This window comes from Scaptodrosophila lebanonensis, unplaced genomic scaffold (assembly GCF_003285725.1).
Source record: "Scaptodrosophila lebanonensis strain 11010-0011.00,11010-0021.00 unplaced genomic scaffold, SlebRS2 tig00000053-arrow-pilon, whole genome shotgun sequence".
Classification (NCBI taxonomy): Eukaryota; Metazoa; Arthropoda; class Insecta; order Diptera; family Drosophilidae; genus Scaptodrosophila; species Scaptodrosophila lebanonensis.
The window spans coordinates 12,665,557-12,683,891 of NW_022060548.1; the positions used below are offsets into that span (position 1 = coordinate 12,665,557).

Genomic DNA, 18,335 nt, shown 5'->3' on the forward strand with positions numbered 1-18,335 from the left:
GAATTGTGTGTACCTGCACGTGTATGTGTGTGTTGGCGTTTGTTTATTTATTCACGAGGGCTGTTTCAACGTGTTGTAATAGATCTGACATTTTTACACATTTTGATGCAAATTTTGTTGTTGTAAAAACTGTGTACTATCGATGGACTGTGACTTATCATTTAAGAACTCTATGTCTTCTATTTCTTGCAGGTGACTGTATGCTGCTGGCAGTCTTAAAGGAGTAACGAAATATCATTCCCGGCTTGGCTTAGGTAAGTACTATTTTCAAGTGCATTTTCTAATAAACATTTATATAATACGAGCATATTGTATCTTGGGGAAAAGGAATATTTAGCAGACCACAAACAGAAGTCGAATGTCTTTAAACTTCCCTCGTTGCTAGGTAGGTGTAGTCACAAACGCAGTGCGGGGCGTTGAGTGTATATACTATATTATGGGTGTAGTTCTGTCCATTCGTGTGTGCGAATTTAATATTTTATGATTGGTGTTTGTTACCTGCGCATAGCTGTGGGATAATTTCTGGCAAGGCCAGCGGCTTTCGGCTATTGGCAATTGTGATTGTGATTGCTGAATGTAAGCCGAAATTGAATAACTGCGCATCAGGCCCTAGCAACCATACTCACACATACATACATCTACAATAAACATGCGTACATATGTGCCCTGTCAACAAAATTTCATGTCCCAGCGCTTCTACAATACAAAATGTTGAGACGAAAATGTGCAGACGCCCACACGAAACGCGCACGATTTGTCAAAGTAAACAAAAGTCAGAGCACTGCATACCTACATATAATACTAGTATAATCATACACATGTGTAAACTGACGTTTTGGGCATTCGAAGCAGTGGGACCAATGCCTAATTATGATGGACAGCAACACTTTGGTTTCTGTGGCAGGACACAAGGGGGTGCGACTCTCACTAATGAACGTCTCTAAGTGTACACCGCAATAAGAAACATGCACGACGGAGGCGTCAAAATCGGTCTCTCAGAGGACCTGTGTAAACACGGAGACAAGAATGCCAAAATCTGCGCCGACTGACAAATGCCAAGGAAGCTAGAACAACTATCTCCTCTCCAGCAAGTGCACAGTGTGCTAATTTGGAAAGCAAAGTACACAAAAAACTCATTTTTATACACCATAAACACTGCTAATGTTATCAGACGATATTTAATTTGTTCAGTTTTATTCAATTTTGGACTAATACATATAAATGAGTAGCCGACTTTTTAGTCTGTATTTAAAAAGTGCTAGCCCATATAGAACAGAAGAGCGTACCTTAAAAGTATGCTATAGTTTATGTCACTCAGTGACTGGAAGGAACCATATCGATCGCGTCTCATCATTAAAGGAAAAATAGAAAGCTTACTTTTAGAAATCAATATTGAAACAATCAATTCAATATTAAATGCATCTGCATGTCTACCATTAAAAAGATTTAGGAGCATCTAATTTTTACGGGCAATTAAAATGGACGCCAAAATGGTTTTAAAATTATTATTATATCCTTCCAAATGGTTACCTGAAAATATCACACTGTATGTCGTTGTGGCAGTCACATGTGGCATGCGGCATTGTCGTTTGTCTTGGACGTTCGTTTGTTGCGTATGTTGCGTGTCGCTGCCGCATTACGAGCAACATGTTTAGCACATTAGCTGCCGTGCCTGATGATGGGCGTGCGGCAGAGGATTCGTTTTGGTTGTTGGTTGCTTGTCGCGCCCATAAAATTGTTGTTGCCTACTTTTATTTGCCACTCGCCCATCACGATCTGTGTTTGTGTGTGTGTGTGTGCGTGAGTGTTGGCCGCACGTAATTTACGGAATTTACAATTTGAGTGAAAATAAATAAAAACAAAATCAACCGCAAGCGTAAATTAAATTTCAGCCACAGTTACAGGAGAGGTGGAGAGAGAGGACCAGGGTCAGGGGCTGCGTTTGTGCCTGCTTATAAATTTTCAATTGATAGAACGCTCCGACGGCCATTCAACTATAAATATTTAATTAACTTTAACCTTTTTTTCCTGCACAACAACAACAAGAACACACAAACCAGCCAACACGAATGCTGTGAAAAACTTCAGTGAAACTTGCGCCCAAGTTTCGGGCATGTTTGCTGCCCCAACAACACCAACACCAACAATAACAACAAAAGCGCAACAACTCAAATAAAACTTCAATTATTCCACGTAAAAAATAGGCGGCTGTTGGGAGGGGGGAGCGGCGCGGGGTGCTGCAGGACTATAAACTGTGGCGAGCAAAAACTGAGCAAGCAACAGCGTTTGGTCACGAATTCATGTTTGCACGGGTCCGAATGTTGTCGACGCTTCTGGCCAAATGTTTATTAGGCAAGCTGGCCATGTCTCCTCTTCCGCTCTTTTTTTTTAACTACCTCCAACTTTTGTATGTACGAGTGTTTTTGTGTGTGTTTTTGTTTGTGTGTACCTGCCCCCCACTTATTTGTTTGGTGATTTGTTTGACTTGCGTGTCGATGATGACACAACACAAGGCTCAAGCAGCAACAACGGCAACAGCGGCATGGAAAGGCATGGAAAGGCATGGAAAGGAAATGGCAACAATGGCAATGTGGCAACACAAAATTTACCGTTCATAAAGTTGGTGCTGAGTTTTTTCTTCTCCTCTCCCTCCATTGGCACCCAAACATTAAATGCCAAAAAAGGAGACAACAAAAACGTTATAATAATCATAAAAAAGGCTGTGGACAGCAGCGGGCGATGTCGCATTGCATACAAACAGGCGACCAAAACGGAAACGGCGACCAGGGCTGAATAATTTGTAACGAAAAATATATGAAAATAAACGGCAACAATTAGTTTTTGAATACAACATTTTGGAAAACAATAATTTCTTAAATTGCCGTTTTTCTGAAACGTAGAGTGTTTGTTTGAAAGCTGTTGTAATATACTTTTTCTAAAAAAGCTGTCATAATTTCTGGGATATTCTAACAAATTTCTTTAAAGTGGATGCTTTTTAATAATCATCTTAGTTCAATCAGCTGTATAATAAGCACTCGAGAAATGTCTTTTGTAAGAGTTCGTTAATAGGTCTCTGGAGGTACATATTAAGAATAACACTGCTGCCTTCCCTGGAGATGGAAATAATTGCGTAAAAATGTTTATGGCTTGCAGGCATCAAGAATAAACACCAAGCCCGACATCTAATTAAAGTGAGCAGCATTTTTAATTATCGCATGTGCCATAGCGGACTAAAATTGACCCAAAGCTCTGACGACTCGCCTGCTGTGCGGGTCTAGATTTTCTGTTCTTCTGTTATTTATGAACAGTTTGCATGTTTTTGCTATTTCACGGCAGTTGCCAATTTTATGGTGCGTCATAAACAGCCACAGCAACATGCTAGCCATAGAGATTAACAACACCTAATGAGCTTTAAATGTGTGCTGAGGTTTCTGGCATGAGGATGGAGAGGAATGGAGAAGGGAAGTAAATGCTGATGGAGGAAGGAAAGGAGCTTGTGTCGAGGCAGTGACTCAAATTAAAAGACAAAAGCAACAGCCGCGTCATGTCGATGATTTTGACATGCCATCTCACTGAGCCCATCAAGCGTGAAGGCTTTCCGCCAAAGGATTATTTGTGCGGATGTGGCGGAGGGGGGAATGAAAAATTTAACACGCCGAGCTGGCAAAGAAAACGCGTCGAAGTGCATTAACAGCGTGCACCGAGAGGTATAGGAGAAGGAGGAAGGGATGGACGGTTGAGTAAAACGAGGTCAAGGGAAATTAATGATGCCTCTGCTGCTGCTCTCTGCTCTCTGGCGACGCCTCTAGGTATGCAGCTCTTTCCTCCACAGACATTACACCTGCCGCAGAGCCACAGAACAGACGAAATTAAACTGCAGCTGTCGCGGACGCGGACGCGGACGTGGACGCTGCGGTCGTGCAAAATGTGCACATTGGTAATTAAAAGTTATGACTGCGCTCACTGGCTGTGCATTAAAAATTGGAGGGCGTGGTCGCGTCGTCCCACCCGTCCAGACAGTCAACGAGACAAACAGAACCTATTAATTTCTGCATTATTTACGCACGTAATTTATGTTTTAATATTTTTAATTGCATTACACGCAGCACGTGGCAGGTTAATGCGTGTTAAATGCATAATGAGATGCGCCGAGAGAGGTGTAGGCGGTGTTAAGCCCGATAGACAGCCAGTTTCTGTCTCTTGGTGTTCATTAATTGGTGTTCAAATGACAACTGCATAGAAAGAGTACCTTAACTGGCATTATAGTACTGTTGATGAACTGCACACAAAAGTTAGCTTAGTTCTTCACTTATTGCCAGCAATTTGCACACTTTATCCGTTCAACGACCACAATTTCCTTTATGGCAATTTAATTCCTGCATAACAATCAACTTACTAACTACACAAATTATTTCCGATAACATCTTGAACTCACTGGATCTGCGCGAACCTTTTAATAATTTCATTTAGCTCGAAAATTGTCTTGGGCAAAATTGAATTAAGCGCAGACAATGCTGCCAGCAGTGTAGAGTGAAGGTGTTAAGAGCAAGGCACACCTTCGCCCCTTAACGCTTATCGCTGCACACCATCGCCAACTCGAACAACTCGAATGGCTGCCACTTGGACGCTGGCTGGCCTTTTCTGTGGCTAATGGCGCTCAACTGTGGCTCAAGCATTTCCGCCTTTCGTTGCTTTTCGATCGCAATGCTTGGCCTTAAGTGCAAATGGACATTGTTGCCATTATGTGTCAAGTTGAAAGTTTCTGTGTTGCTTTCTATTCTTTTTACTTGACTTTCCTATTTTTGAAATTTATGCAAGCATTTTGTGCCGCAGGCAACTGATTGGAATGAACGGAACCGACGTTTAGCCACGTAAAGCAATTTGTAAGCTGCAGTCTAGCAACTGGCTTAAAAGCCTTGTCACACACTATTTGACATTTGAGGTTGGCAACAGAAGTTGCTACGAAGTTGCCTCCTTTGAGTTTTGGTCTGCCTTGTGGCAAGGACAACGCGCAAATGGTTAAGCCAAACTACAAAAAAAACACACACACACGCACACTCACACACATAAACACAAATATATGTATGTAAGCAAATATATTCAGTTGACATTTCACTTAGTGGCCGCGTCGGATGTGCTGGCAAACAAACGAAGCAACAACCCACACAGCAGAACCCTGCAGTTCCAAAAAATTTGAAGCCCCTTTGCACAATTTACTTGAGAAAGTAGTTGTGAAGTAGACACAAAGACTGATGGCATATAAATTTTATGTTTTTGAAAAAGTTTCAGCCCCTAAGTTATTAAATTAAATATCTGAGAAGGCAGTATATTGCAACTTATTGCTAATATATTGTTTTACGTAACTGGAAAATCTGTAGAAAATAAATTAACTTCAAATACTTACATACAAGTATATGAAGTGTATAAATCTTACCAATCAAATACTATTTAGTTCCATATACTCGTATGTATAAATCTTTTCTTTATCTGCATTAGTTGCCTAATATTTTTATTGAAATTACTGCAGTGATGTTATATAATGGAATCAACTAACTAAGTAGGTAGTTGAAAAATAAAAACTGTAGGGAACTTTAAATGTATGCTCCCGCCTACCATTCACACATACTTGTAGTCTGGTGCTTACGCTGGGGACAAAAGTTGTTTAGAAATTCATTGGGTCAGAGTTGGTTTTCTATTTTTGCTTTCATTTCGCCGCACATTCGTTGTCTTTCTCTTTGGACCTTCTTTGTTTATTTATAACGCCCAGCAGCCAGGCAAATGTCAAGGCAGGGCAGATATAAATATTGCAAAACAATTTTATGCAAGCAGGCGAAATATAAAATAGAAAATAAGGATGTTGACATGCGACGAAGAGGAACGTGAATGAATATTGAGCTGCATGTTGTGAAATATTCCCCAAATTATAGATGAGCATCAGGAATATATTTATATATATACTATATATATATTTAATGTTCAATTGCAAAGATGTAACTTGAAAACGCAACAGTTAACAGGCCGAGGCAGCAGCATCTACAATAACAATAGTAAGTGCAAAAACAATACCCTACAACAAGTTTTCCTTACGTTATGCAAACTTTTGATGCACTTTTGTTATTTGTTTGTTTGTTTGTTTAAACCAACTGTTTGTGGCTTGCAGCGTCCTGACACAAAAGTCAACTTTTATACTTTGGCCATTATTTTATTTGCATGATGGGGGCAGCAGCAACAACAACAAAAACAGCAACACTTACTACAAACAACAGAGAAATGTCAAAAAGAAAACTGAAAATTGCAACTGCAACTTGCCACAACAGGGAACGACGACAGGCTGTAACCAAAAACTGTCACGTCGGGACTCCAACAATGAGTTAAAGAGAAAGAGAGAGAGAGACTCACCCAAACTGACAGCTTCCGCCACCCCCAACCTTTAACTCGCCATTTTGGCACATGGCAATTTCCGCCAACTGCAGAACATGACAACCAAAAAAAGGAAAAAAAAAAAAAATCAGCAGAAATAAATGTGTGTGCATCAGAGGTCGAGGCAAATTCTTTTCCAAAAACTCGACAAAAAGTTAAAAGTTTAATTGTGCGCAACGCTTAAACGCAGGGCCAGGCAGCACAGTAGTTTCAACTTTTATTAAGTTTATTTTAAATATGCTTTTGCTATATTTTTACGCCTTGCACTATGGGGAAAATAACTATTTTATTAACAGCAGGCAAAAATGTGTCCTTCATTAAAATTGAAACTAATTATAATGGAAAATGTATGCAGCCTTCTAGTTGAACTGTTACTAAAACGAATAGATACGATGAGTCAACTAATTTCTCGAAAAAATACAAATCACTTAAATTTTTGTTGAACAGGCTTTTTAGTTTAGTTTCAGCAAAAAATATTCAAAGTTATGTAGAAAACTAATGGAAATACTCGGAACAGAAACAACTTTGTTTTGCAATTTATTCCAATTCTATTCAGAACTAGTGTTTCAAAGTTCTTTTTGTATGTTTTTATACTCACACAACAATCAACAGATCAGAGATTTTATATATAAATGTTTAATGCCGTTTCTACAACTATTAATATTGTTAATCATTATTGTTAAATGGTATTTTAGCGCAATATATATTTCGTTTATTGTTAATTGAAGAAAGAAAAAGTCAATTACACCATAAATCGATCGAACCGTTGTTTTTGTTTTTCTGATTGCATATAATATTTTTTTAAAATCGGTGCTAATGCTCCACAGTGCATTGATATAAGGCATTAAGCCGTACGATCATGGACCTGGCGACGTGCTGCCACAACTTTCTGGGCTTGCATTTCGTGCCTGAACTGCAACAGCAGTTTCAAAGTTGATGCCAAGCGGCTGCTTTGTTACAGTTTGATAAAATCAAATATACACTACACACATGCATACATGTATTTGTGTGTGCGCGTGTGTGTGTGCGCTGTTGTGCGTGTCACACACTGTTACATGGCAGGTTGCACACACTTGACTCGCTCGACCTCGCTTGGCCTCCTTGTCGCCCAAAGCGACTGCGGCTGCCATTTTGCATCAAAGCGAAACTAAGCTGTGCGTATATACACACACACACGCACATACATACATACATACATAAGTGTGTTGGTCAGTTGTCGCTTTTGGCCAGGCAGCTGTTGCTCAAGAAATTGGCCATGCCATGCTGCTGTTGTTGTTGTTGTTTGCGTTTGCTGTGAGCATAAAGCGTTTAAATGGAAATGCAATATGGCAGCAAATGCTGCTGGCAGGCTGCTGCTTCTGTTGCTGCTTCTGTTGCTACTTCTTGCTGCTTGTCCGGCCTTTCTTCCCCAGTTTTTTGCTCTCTGGAGGCTGCCTGTGCCTGGGCGCGTGGTAAAATATTTAACTGCCATCAGTTGCTGTCATACTTTTTTAATTGACTTATCAATAATTCATGCAGCCTGTCACACATGCAACAAACGAAAACACACAAGCACGGCGACATGCAACGACATGCAGTGACAGCAGGTAACCGAAGAGGAAGAGCGCTGGAGTGAGGGAGACAGAGTGCACCACTTTAGGAAAGAGTTGAAGGCCCACTCATAAATACAAATGAAGTTGCTGCTGCAGTTCAGGAAAACTGTGATTGCCTGACTCTGACTCTTGATCTCCCTCGCTCTCTCTCTCTCTCTCTCTCTCTCTCTGTCTAGGTATTTACATATATGTATATAGCTGTCTCTTGCTGTCTCGTTTTATATTTATTTTGATTAATTTAAGTTTCGCTACACCTTTGCGCGCCTTTCGCATATTTTGCGCCATCAAAATATATCTCATATGCATTCTTCACCCTTTCGCAATTTTGCTTTGTTGGCCAAAGCTGCTTCCTCTGCAGCAAAACTGGAGGCACGTGATTGATGCATTTTTAATGCGCATTCATATGAGCCAAAGGCATCGGGCACAGGCTTTGGGGAGTTGACGGGTTGGACTGGGCTGGGCTGGGCTTGGTTCGGTTTGGTTGAGAAGAGGCGCCGTTTTAATGCGTTTTATTCATCGCTCGTCGGAAGCACACAGCATAAGGGATGATGATAAATAAATGTAAAGCAGCCAAGGTTGTTGCCTTTTTGGCTCACTCTGCTCCAACTTTTACTTATGCATATATCCAATTCATTTCATTTCGTTTCGTTTCATGAAGAAACAGTTTCTCCTTTTTTGAAAAATGCCATCGCGTAAATTTCGCAACTCTCTCTGCTTTTTCGGGGCTCGCAACTAAGTAAGTACAGTGGTAATAAATGTTACCAAAATGGCGAAATGCCAGAGGATAAATGGTTGCAGGCAGGTACACAAGCGAGTACACAAGCATGTAAATTGGCGAGGCAGGCAAGGCTGTGGGCTGGGGGGACTCTGGCCATTAAGATGACTTTAAAATAAATTTTACAAAATCACGCGCTCATAAATGCAAAACATACAATAAAAAAGAGCAAGATTGTAGCAAGGACGAGTGAAGAAGGAAAAACGAATGCAAAAGGAATTCTGCAGGCAAGGATGAAATCAAATTTAACGCTTCGGTAGGATTTGTGCCAAAGAGCACATGATAGAGAAGAAGTGGAACCACCAGCAGCTGCAGCAGCGGCAGCCGAGGAAAATGTTCTGGTTAAGAAAGGCCACGTACCACTTGACATGAACACAGACACAAACAAACAAATAACAACTCGGTTGTATGTAGTACAAACATATGCTCATATCTATATGCATATATGGTTTATTATAGGGTGACATAAATCGCAATCATCCAACGTTTCGAACAATTGGAAATATCTGTTTAAAGCTTTACTTGCGAATTTTTCGCAATCAAAATACGAGCCAACTAATTCGCTAATAAATTTAAATAAACTCGATGCGGTTTACTTAAATTTGCTCTGTTTTTCTTGGCACCCTGTTCAAATTAACACGCATGCCTGCATATGCAGGCAGAAGCAGTAGAAGCAGCAGACGCTGCAACAACGGGGGGCATGGGGCGGCAGAAATCTGGCGCGCTGCACGTGCCGGCGGATTAAGCACTGCATGGGGCCTACAGCTTGAGGGAAAGGGCACGAAAGCAGAGCTGGCAGAGGCCGCAACTGCAGAAGAAAAACGTTGCGTATAAGTGGCGAGAAAATATGAAAAGAAGCAGCATGAAATATGTGTAGCATAAGACAAGGCGCATAATCAAAAGTAGCAGGCGGCAGCAGCGGGTGGGTTATACCTAAACACACACACACACACTCGCACACATGTGTGTATGAGTAGGGCGCGACTGCTGCAGCATCCACACCCTCGAGCTTGTTGATGCACATGCCACTTATACAAACAAACCCAGAGATGTTGCCCGACTGAGTAAGACGGGGAGGCTTAGAGTGGGCAGAGTATGGAGGGTGGAGTGGTGGAGTGGTGGAGAGGGTGGACCTGCCCCCGTATCGCTCTTGGTTTATATTTTCATAAACCCCCAAAAATGGTGGCGCACAAAAACAAAAGCTGTTCACAAAAGCTCACACGCTCGAGCGGCGAGTTGATGTAGCGCATGCTTCTTGACATCCAACCCAGTGTGTGTGTGTGTGTGTGTGAGTAAATTTGTATTTGTGTTAGTGCACATGTAAATATACACACTCGACATATCGATCATAAATACTTATGTTTGCCTTGATTATACAGCTACGGTTATGGCTATGGCTCTGATTTGCGAGCTGCCATTCGCTGTTGAATTTTGATTTTTATGCCACATGTCGGCCCGAAACTTGCACCTTCTTGAATGGTGAATGGCGAATGTGGAATGTTTATTGATATGCAAGACATTGTTTATACAACAAATTTAACATAAATAAACTCCAACCTCCTGCGTCACTTGTGTGCGTGCGTGTGTGTGTGTGCAGAATACTTAAAGATTTCATGTTCAAACGCCCTTCAATTATAATTTTGTTGCTTGTGGAACTTGTACGCAGAATTGCTCCAATTTAGCTAAAAGGCAGGGGAGGGAGTGAATATAAGCTCCTTATAGCTGTACTCTTACTACGTGAATATATGTACATACATGAAAGAAGGCAGAACAAAAGCGTTTGTTAACATTATTCAAACTTTTTTGTTAAATAAATTTTGTTTAATTTTTCATTTTGAAATTCACAGACTAGTTGGGGGAAAAATTTAAAATATTACGACTTTTGTGAAGAAATGCCAGCCCTATTACTATGTATAAGAACTGTTCCTTAGAATAATACATTTACCTTTAAGAGGGGGTTGGCAACAAGAATGTTGCTTTCAGGAATTTTAACTGAATATTCAAAAACGTAAATTAAATATTCAAAAGTTCCTTAGTCGACTGCTCGTGAGAAAGTCAATTTCACTATCGAAGTTATGTGGCACTGTTATTTATAATTTTTTTTTTTCAAAAATTAAAATATAAAGCTTTTTTAGTAAGCAATGCCTTGACTTATTCTTCTCTCTTCAGCAGCTCTAAGCTTTTGTTGTCCGTTCAATTATCTGTACATTTTTTAATCGAAAAATGAAAACTTTTGATTATTGCTTCGGGTGTGCTATTGCCAAACTTTCTGACTATTGTCCACAACTTTTGCAGCCTTCGGATTTATTTGTTTTCATGTCTATCCCAATTGATTGCCATTTGTTGGTTGCTGGCTGCTTCGAATATGAAAAAGTATAGCATAGTTTTTAGCGACAAACTAATCCAGTGTGGCTAAAACACCCCAAATATTTTTAAAATTCCTTTTCCTTCCTTCTTGTCCATGCCAACCGCATAGAATTTTGAAAGAACATTTTGAACTGGTAGTTGGACTCACCTCTTCTTCATTGCTGGCCGTGTTCACGGAGTCCATGCTCTGTGACAGTCCCAGGGGGGCCAAAGCCATTTGATTCTCCATTATGGCTGTGGCGTTGCTGTTGCCGGTTGTGTTGTTGTTGCTGCTGCTGTTATTGTTGCTGTCGCTAGCGGGTGTGGCCGCAATGGCGCTCACACTGCCTGCCGGCGAGGGTGTTGTCGATGCGGACGAGGAGTTCGATTCGTGCGACTCGTGCAGCGAGCTATTTGGTGAGTTGTTGTTGCTGCTCCCTGTGGCGGCAGCGGCTGTGACTGCTGTGGCCGTTGGTGTGGTCGCAACGGTCAATGCAGTTGTGGTTGCTGCTGCAGTTGTTGTTGCTTCTGCTCCTACACTTGTTGTTATTGCTGTTGGTGCTGCGGTAACTGCTGTTATATTATTGGCCACAGGCACGCTGCTGTTAGCCGAGGGCGCTGAGTTGTTGCTGTTGCTACTGTTATTGCTGTTGCTGCAGTTGCCGGTGTGCTTGTTACTGCTATTGCTACTGCTGCTGCTCAACAATATATGCTGCTGTTGCTGCTGTTGTGGAGCGTAGTGGGCGTGTCGCAGCTGATAGCCGCTATAGGCTGATTGAGGCGTCTGTGGCGCGCTGCTAACAAAATGTGTAGGATGCTGTTGCTGTAAAACTGCAACGTGTTGCTGATGGGCAGCGGCAGCGGCTGCTGCAGCGGCCGCAGCTGCGGCGGCGGCGGCGGGATGAGCAACGGCTCCTCCGCTGGCGTTATGCAGATGCTGATTGAGCAGAGCAGCGGCAGCGGCCGCTTGATTGTACTGTGCCAGACGCTGTTGCTGCTGCTGATGTTGTTGCTGCTGTTGCTGTTGCTGGTGATGCTGCTGCTGTGACGTGTGGAGGTGAGACGCTGTCGACTGTTGTTGCTGGTGCACTGTGTAGGCGGCAACGACGGCTTGCTGCTGCTGTTGCTGTTGTTGCTGTTGGTGTTGGTGATGTGCGGCTACGGCGGCGGCCAACTGCGATGTGGGATGTGCAGCGTGATGAGCGGCAGCGGCCAATTGGGCGGCAGCAGCTGCTGTCGGATTGAAGCTCAGCTGATGTCCCTTAAGAGCTGCTGCGGCGGCGGCTGCAGCAGCGGCGGCGGCGGCCGGGGAGCTAGCGTACTCGTATTGCAGATGTGCAACGGCGCCCGGAGTAACCGCGGGCAGCACTGAGACGGCAGCGGCGCACTGGCGTTTGGGCGACAACACCTGTGGGGCACTCGCTGGCGTTTGCGGCAGCGTCGGCCTGCGTTTAATCGCAATCGACGAAATGGTGATGGCTTTTTCAAACACTTGCTGCTGGGGGGGAGTGTGCACGCCGGTCGCTAGTCGGGTGTTTATGTTGTGGCCGTTGATATTGTGGTTAATAATGATGTTGCTGTTGTTGGTTGTCAATGTTGCTGGCAGCAAGAAATGAGGCGACAACGACGGCGTCTGGTCAGCTATGGTGAGCAGGTGAGGGCTGCCGAGCAATTGCTGAGGGTTGGTAGCTATGCTTGCGGTTCAATAATACTGCAAAGACACAAAAAATAATACATTTTTATTAGAACATTTTATTACCTAAAATCAACATAAATATGTCGATAAAACCTGCTGTGAATTATAAATTCAATGCATGGTTTCCAGAGTGTTTTCCTACTCATCCCCAACAAACCGCCGCCGCACATTTGAGCGTAAATTTCAGCAAATATTTGCACTGTGTTTGAATTATTGTTGTGAAAATGTGGAATATGCAAATAATATTTCGATATTGTCAAAATACTTGCGAGTTTATTTAACATAATGCAAATGTTTGCACAGCACGGCAGCAACATGGAGCAGACAAATGATATGCATAACATATATATATATATATATATATATATATATATATATATATATATATATATATATATACAGACGGAAAGAAGGCAGACAGATATGCATGTGTGTGCGTCTATAGAGAGAAGCCAATCGAGCATATGCGTGTATCACAGTAGGCAATCTAAGTACTCGTACTAAGCTAATAGAAGAAACAATAATGGAGAGCATAACTCGATTTTCGCATTGTATAATAACTTCAATATTTGAAGAGATTGGGCGAGGCAATATTCAAAGGTATTGTTTGATTTATATGGATCGCAGCCTTTTCTCAAAAGTTTGCACAATTTTGCTGGCTTCATTTATTCAATGCTTACAAAATTAATCAACATATGTATTTGTTTTGTCATTCATCTCATGCTCAACAATTTAGGTGTTTTCCACAAAATGTAGCCCATCAATATAATTTTGTCACGTAGTGTGCGCTCAAATTTTTCAGAATGTTACATAAATCAAAAGCAAACATTCCTGGCAAAGGCAGTAAAAGAAATTTGAGCGGCAAATTGTGGCACAGATGGAACATAAAACGTAAACAGAATGTAAGCAAAATTCCAAGAAGAAATTCTAAGAGGAGAAACATAAACAAAAATGTTAATTGAGTGGGTCATGTTTTGTGCAAGGCATTGAACTTTTTTACACTGCATGCCACCTAATGGCTGGCTACACCAAGCGTCTATATGAATATGTATGTGGCTATCGCAAGGAATCTTCACAACTCCATTACGCAGTCAACTAAATCTGAACAGTAGTAGCAACGAGAAGCGAAAAAAATCTGAGTACACAAAACCGTAAGGCAAACAAACGAAAATACACAAAGCCAATACACAAACATATCTATAAGTATAAATATATATACATATATAGGAGTATGTAAGACAAGAAAAGCTTGCAAATTGAACTGACAACAAACTGAAATTTTATTATAAGCCAAACAGACAAAAGCGAGACAGAGAGAAAGAGCTGGGAAGCCACAGAGCTGGATAGCATTGCCCAAAAAATATGCACATAACTAAAGGCAAGCGCAGCAAAAGTTCAGATCGGAAAGATACATATATCCACATACGAGAGTATACATATGTACGAGTATATTTATGTACATATATGGAAATCATGCTGGCGCCCTGTTGCACACGAAGGACGCGAAGGCAGCTCCGTTCTGTTGCGTTGCGATGCTATCGGCATCACCTCAATATGTGAAGAATAAATGTGCCGCGTGTGAATTGTATCTGTAAGATGCGATAGATAGATATCCACACTTTTCATATGACAAATTATGCAAACGATAGCATTCATTTCTGTTCGTAAGTGTTTAGAAGCCAAGAGCAAACAATACTCGCACAAACAATAAACAAAGTTTTTGGCACAGCCATCAGCTGCAAAGTAAATCAGACCCGCTTCGCAGGCACTTTGCGAGCCTTTAGCCATTTTCCAGCGAAAGTGGATGAGTGCAGGATAAACAAATTGTGCATAAATAATTACATAAAATAATGACAGCTCCTCAATTTTTCAAACCTCATCTACTCATAATTTATGTGAGCAGTAAAACAATTTGTTATTTTCATTAGAAGGTGGGCTTCCTATAAAGCGGTTACTAGAAAAGCCTGGCCTTTTAAAATGCAACACAGTCTAACATGGTTCTTGAAATATGGTAAAAGAGCCTCAAACATATATCTGTAAGTCTCCTGTTAAATTTGAAGCAGGATGCCGCATTTGATGCAGTCCCTCTATAATGTGACTGCTGATATGCATAGATAAGTAAGTTGAAAGCAAACCAATTGTGCAATAGCAGTCTGTCTATGGAAAATCTGAAAGTAGGCCCAGCTCGGCCCCCCAACACATCTAATTACACAGCGGCAGCAAAGTTTAATCATAATTCAAAATTAATATGCCACGGCAATAATTCGCTCCCACCCGAACTCCTGCCCGAGCCGTAGCAGCAGCACGCTTCGTCTAATCCCAAATGATTTATAATTAATAGAAATTATGAGCAGAAGACTGGCAAGGCGAAAGGCGGCTGGGGGGGTGGCATGCATAAAACATTCATGGCGCGTTCGGCATATCATGTTCGCATTTAAATATGCGCCTTTGTATTTGACGCCATTGTGTTGGCCAAGTGAGATTTATAGCCCAAAGTTGTGGCCTAGATTAATTGGTCCGTGTGTGCATACATGTGTTTGCGGGCAAATATCTATTTAATGTGCAAATTTAATTGATTTGCATTTAACAATTAACTTGTTGCCGCACCCCAAACTATGAGCACAAATTGGGGGCAGTTTTTATTATTCCTATAACTTGACGCTTTAAATGGCATCGAAACTATAAAATTTGAGGATAAAAACCACATTAATCATCGAATATAACAGCTTTATGTAACTCTATGTGTGATTATACTTATAGCGAGCTTATTAGTCAGAGATTGAGATGGAAAATCAGCGTTACATCATTTCATAAGAAACTATAATAAGAAAATATAATTAAAATAAACAATAAATACATAATCGAACTAAGACGCGTATATATATTATTAGTCCACCACTGATAAGTCTGTATTGATTAAAATAAAATGCATATATTACTTAGCCTTAGAAAAATAATGCTACTGCATTGTAATTTATATATAAATATATCATAGCAGATCGATTGCAATCAGGTCTTTTGAAGTTCTTATAAAGAATACTATAATCAAGGTTTACAATTTTTGAAAGGAGTTGAGATGGCCAGAGCGACTGTGCTCGCCCACACTGAAGTAGATCTTCCATGTGAGGAGGTATTCGGTATCTGTACAATTATTGGATATCGCTATGATTTCCACCTTAAATTAAGTGAATCAAGAGAACCATATGCCCCTGGTCCGAGAAGTAGATCATTCCTCCTACTCTCCCTTCTAGCTTGAAGCCACAAATACGTAAATAGCATTATATCTCGCGTGCAGGGAACAATGCTCTACCAATTTCTCTAACAATAAAAAAATATTAAAAAGCACTGCATTTTTTCAGTTAATGCTACAAGTTTTTCAAATTTGATGAGCGCGCTTTATAAAAAGCCAGATAAAGCCACAAAGTGTGTGTGTGTGTGTGTTTTGACTCACTTTGATGCAAGTTTGTACAAAATATTATGTACAAAGAGTAAGTTACAAATGACAGCAACAATTTCTGTATACAATGCCCGCCCTGTCAGCGCTATAATGACAATGCCAGTCTGCCACGCTTACACACACACACACACACAAATGGGAAATTAGTCAGAAAAAAAATTGAAAAAGTTTACTGCAACAACAACAACAACAATGGCAACCAGTCATAAATATCGCTAATGAATTTCCCGCACGCTTTGCTGAGCTCTGCTCAGTGCCGCGGATCCCAACTTGGCTCGCTGCTTATTTTTCTAAACAATTTCCATTTGTATTCGTTATTTTCTAAACAAAATTTACAACGGAAGTTGTTGGGCGCGTTTCTGTCTTTTTTTTTTGCTCTCTGCCTTAATCTGTTGCTGTTGTTGCTGCTGTTGCTGCAATAAAAATATAATTAAATGTAATTATTATAATGGCAAATACGTTTTAATTTTAGACTGGCGAGCGATCTATCTGCATATATTTGTAGCCCCGACCTCTTCCCTCTCCTCTGGGGGCCCAGAGTGCGGAAATGTGTGCGCCTAATTAGGCAGCCGAAAATCCAAAAATGAATTTAGAGCAAACCTACAAGCCCATTTTTCAGCCTAAGCCGGCTGGCTGGGCGCTGCCTGCCATTCATTGTTAACTTTCAAGTTAAATTTGGCTCGCGGCGAAAACGAACGAAAACAAAAATCATGCAAATGGGCTTCTATGGTCTTCTACTTGTATGCAGTATACGTATAATGTATTTGACCCGATTCGCAATGGGTCGCAGCTAAGGCAAAAAGCTGGCAGGGCGTGTTGATCGGATCACGTTTCATTGTTGCCATACCTACTCATACAAGTACACTAACCCAAAAAAGTGTTTCTCACTTCTCAGGCCAATTGCGAAACAGATAAGCTGAGTCCACGACATGGGCGATTTCAAAACGATGGTCGGATGAGGATTTTAAGAAATAAATGTTCAGACTCAGTTCTCAGATTTTTTGGTCTAATTTCTGAAGTTTTTATGGAGAGTGGTTGATAGTTGAAATGTTTAAAACCAGGCTTACATGCTTGATTTCAGAATCGTATTAAAAACATCAGGTTTTATCGATTGTTCAAATCTGATTAGTTAGCTTTTAAGAGTTTGCAGACTTTTTTTTGTGAAATATCCACATCCATTATTAAACAGTATTAATTACGAACTGCATGGAATTGTCGTTTATTTTATATTTACCAAAACTTCTAAGCTCTTCCAAAATCGGTATTAAAACGGATTGGAGTTTGATTTGCGTTGGCTTTAATTTAAATGAAAATTGAAGAAAAATCGAACAGCAACTGAATGCCAAGACGTTTTTAAAGTGTATTAATCTTCGAGTAGATTAGATATTGTAGCACTGTTTGGTGCTTTTGACCTTATGCGCTATGGCCGATTAGCTGGCAATTGAGCATAAAACTCGCCGAGTCCCGCCCATGTGCGCTGCAAGAGCAATACAAAGCATTTAAAATAATTTGCAAGCGAGCTGCCGCCGCCACCACCAACAAGTATGCAAATTAACAAGTGGCAGCCCAAAGCTATAGTTGTTGTTATTTTTGTATGCCAACAATCTCTGTGTGTGAGTGTCTGTGTGTGAGTGTGTGTGTGTGTGTGTGTGTGTAGACAAATGCTAATCGATGCACGCCCACGATCACGTGGACACACGTTCTCATCACTCGCATCTTTTTGCCTGCTGCCCAAGTTTAGTAAAAACGAGTTATGAGTTAGAAATGACGAGCGAGACTAAACCCGACTCGGCCATAAAAACAAAGATGATTCCAAGATTTGTGTGTATCTATGTGTGTCTGTGTGTATGTGTGTGTGTGTGCTGACAGCTGTAGATGGCGCTCATTTAAGATTTTGCATTGCTAATTGCGAGCGCACTGGATGCAACGCATAAGTAGCTACAAGATATGCCATTTATATGGCCAGAATACCCGAAGCCCACCCACGTGCTCGCGATGCGATGCGCTACGCTGCCCTGCATATGATTTCGCATTCTTAGCAGCCCCCAT

The 18,335-nt window shown here is 41.1% G+C and overlaps 1 protein-coding gene across 1 annotated transcript in view; it reads right to left on the reverse strand.

Moving 5' to 3' along the window:
• LOC115623978 (protein couch potato) overlaps positions 1-18,335 on the reverse strand; it is a gene marked incomplete at its 3' end in the record, with an annotated part of 79,868 nt that extends 61,533 nt beyond the window's left edge. The window contains 4 exon segments of the mRNA XM_030518549.1: positions 11,303-11,977; positions 12,059-12,827; positions 15,886-16,004; positions 18,273-18,335. Of these exon segments, the coding sequence (XP_030374409.1) occupies positions 11,303-11,977; positions 12,059-12,827; positions 15,886-16,004; positions 18,273-18,335 (1,626 nt within the window).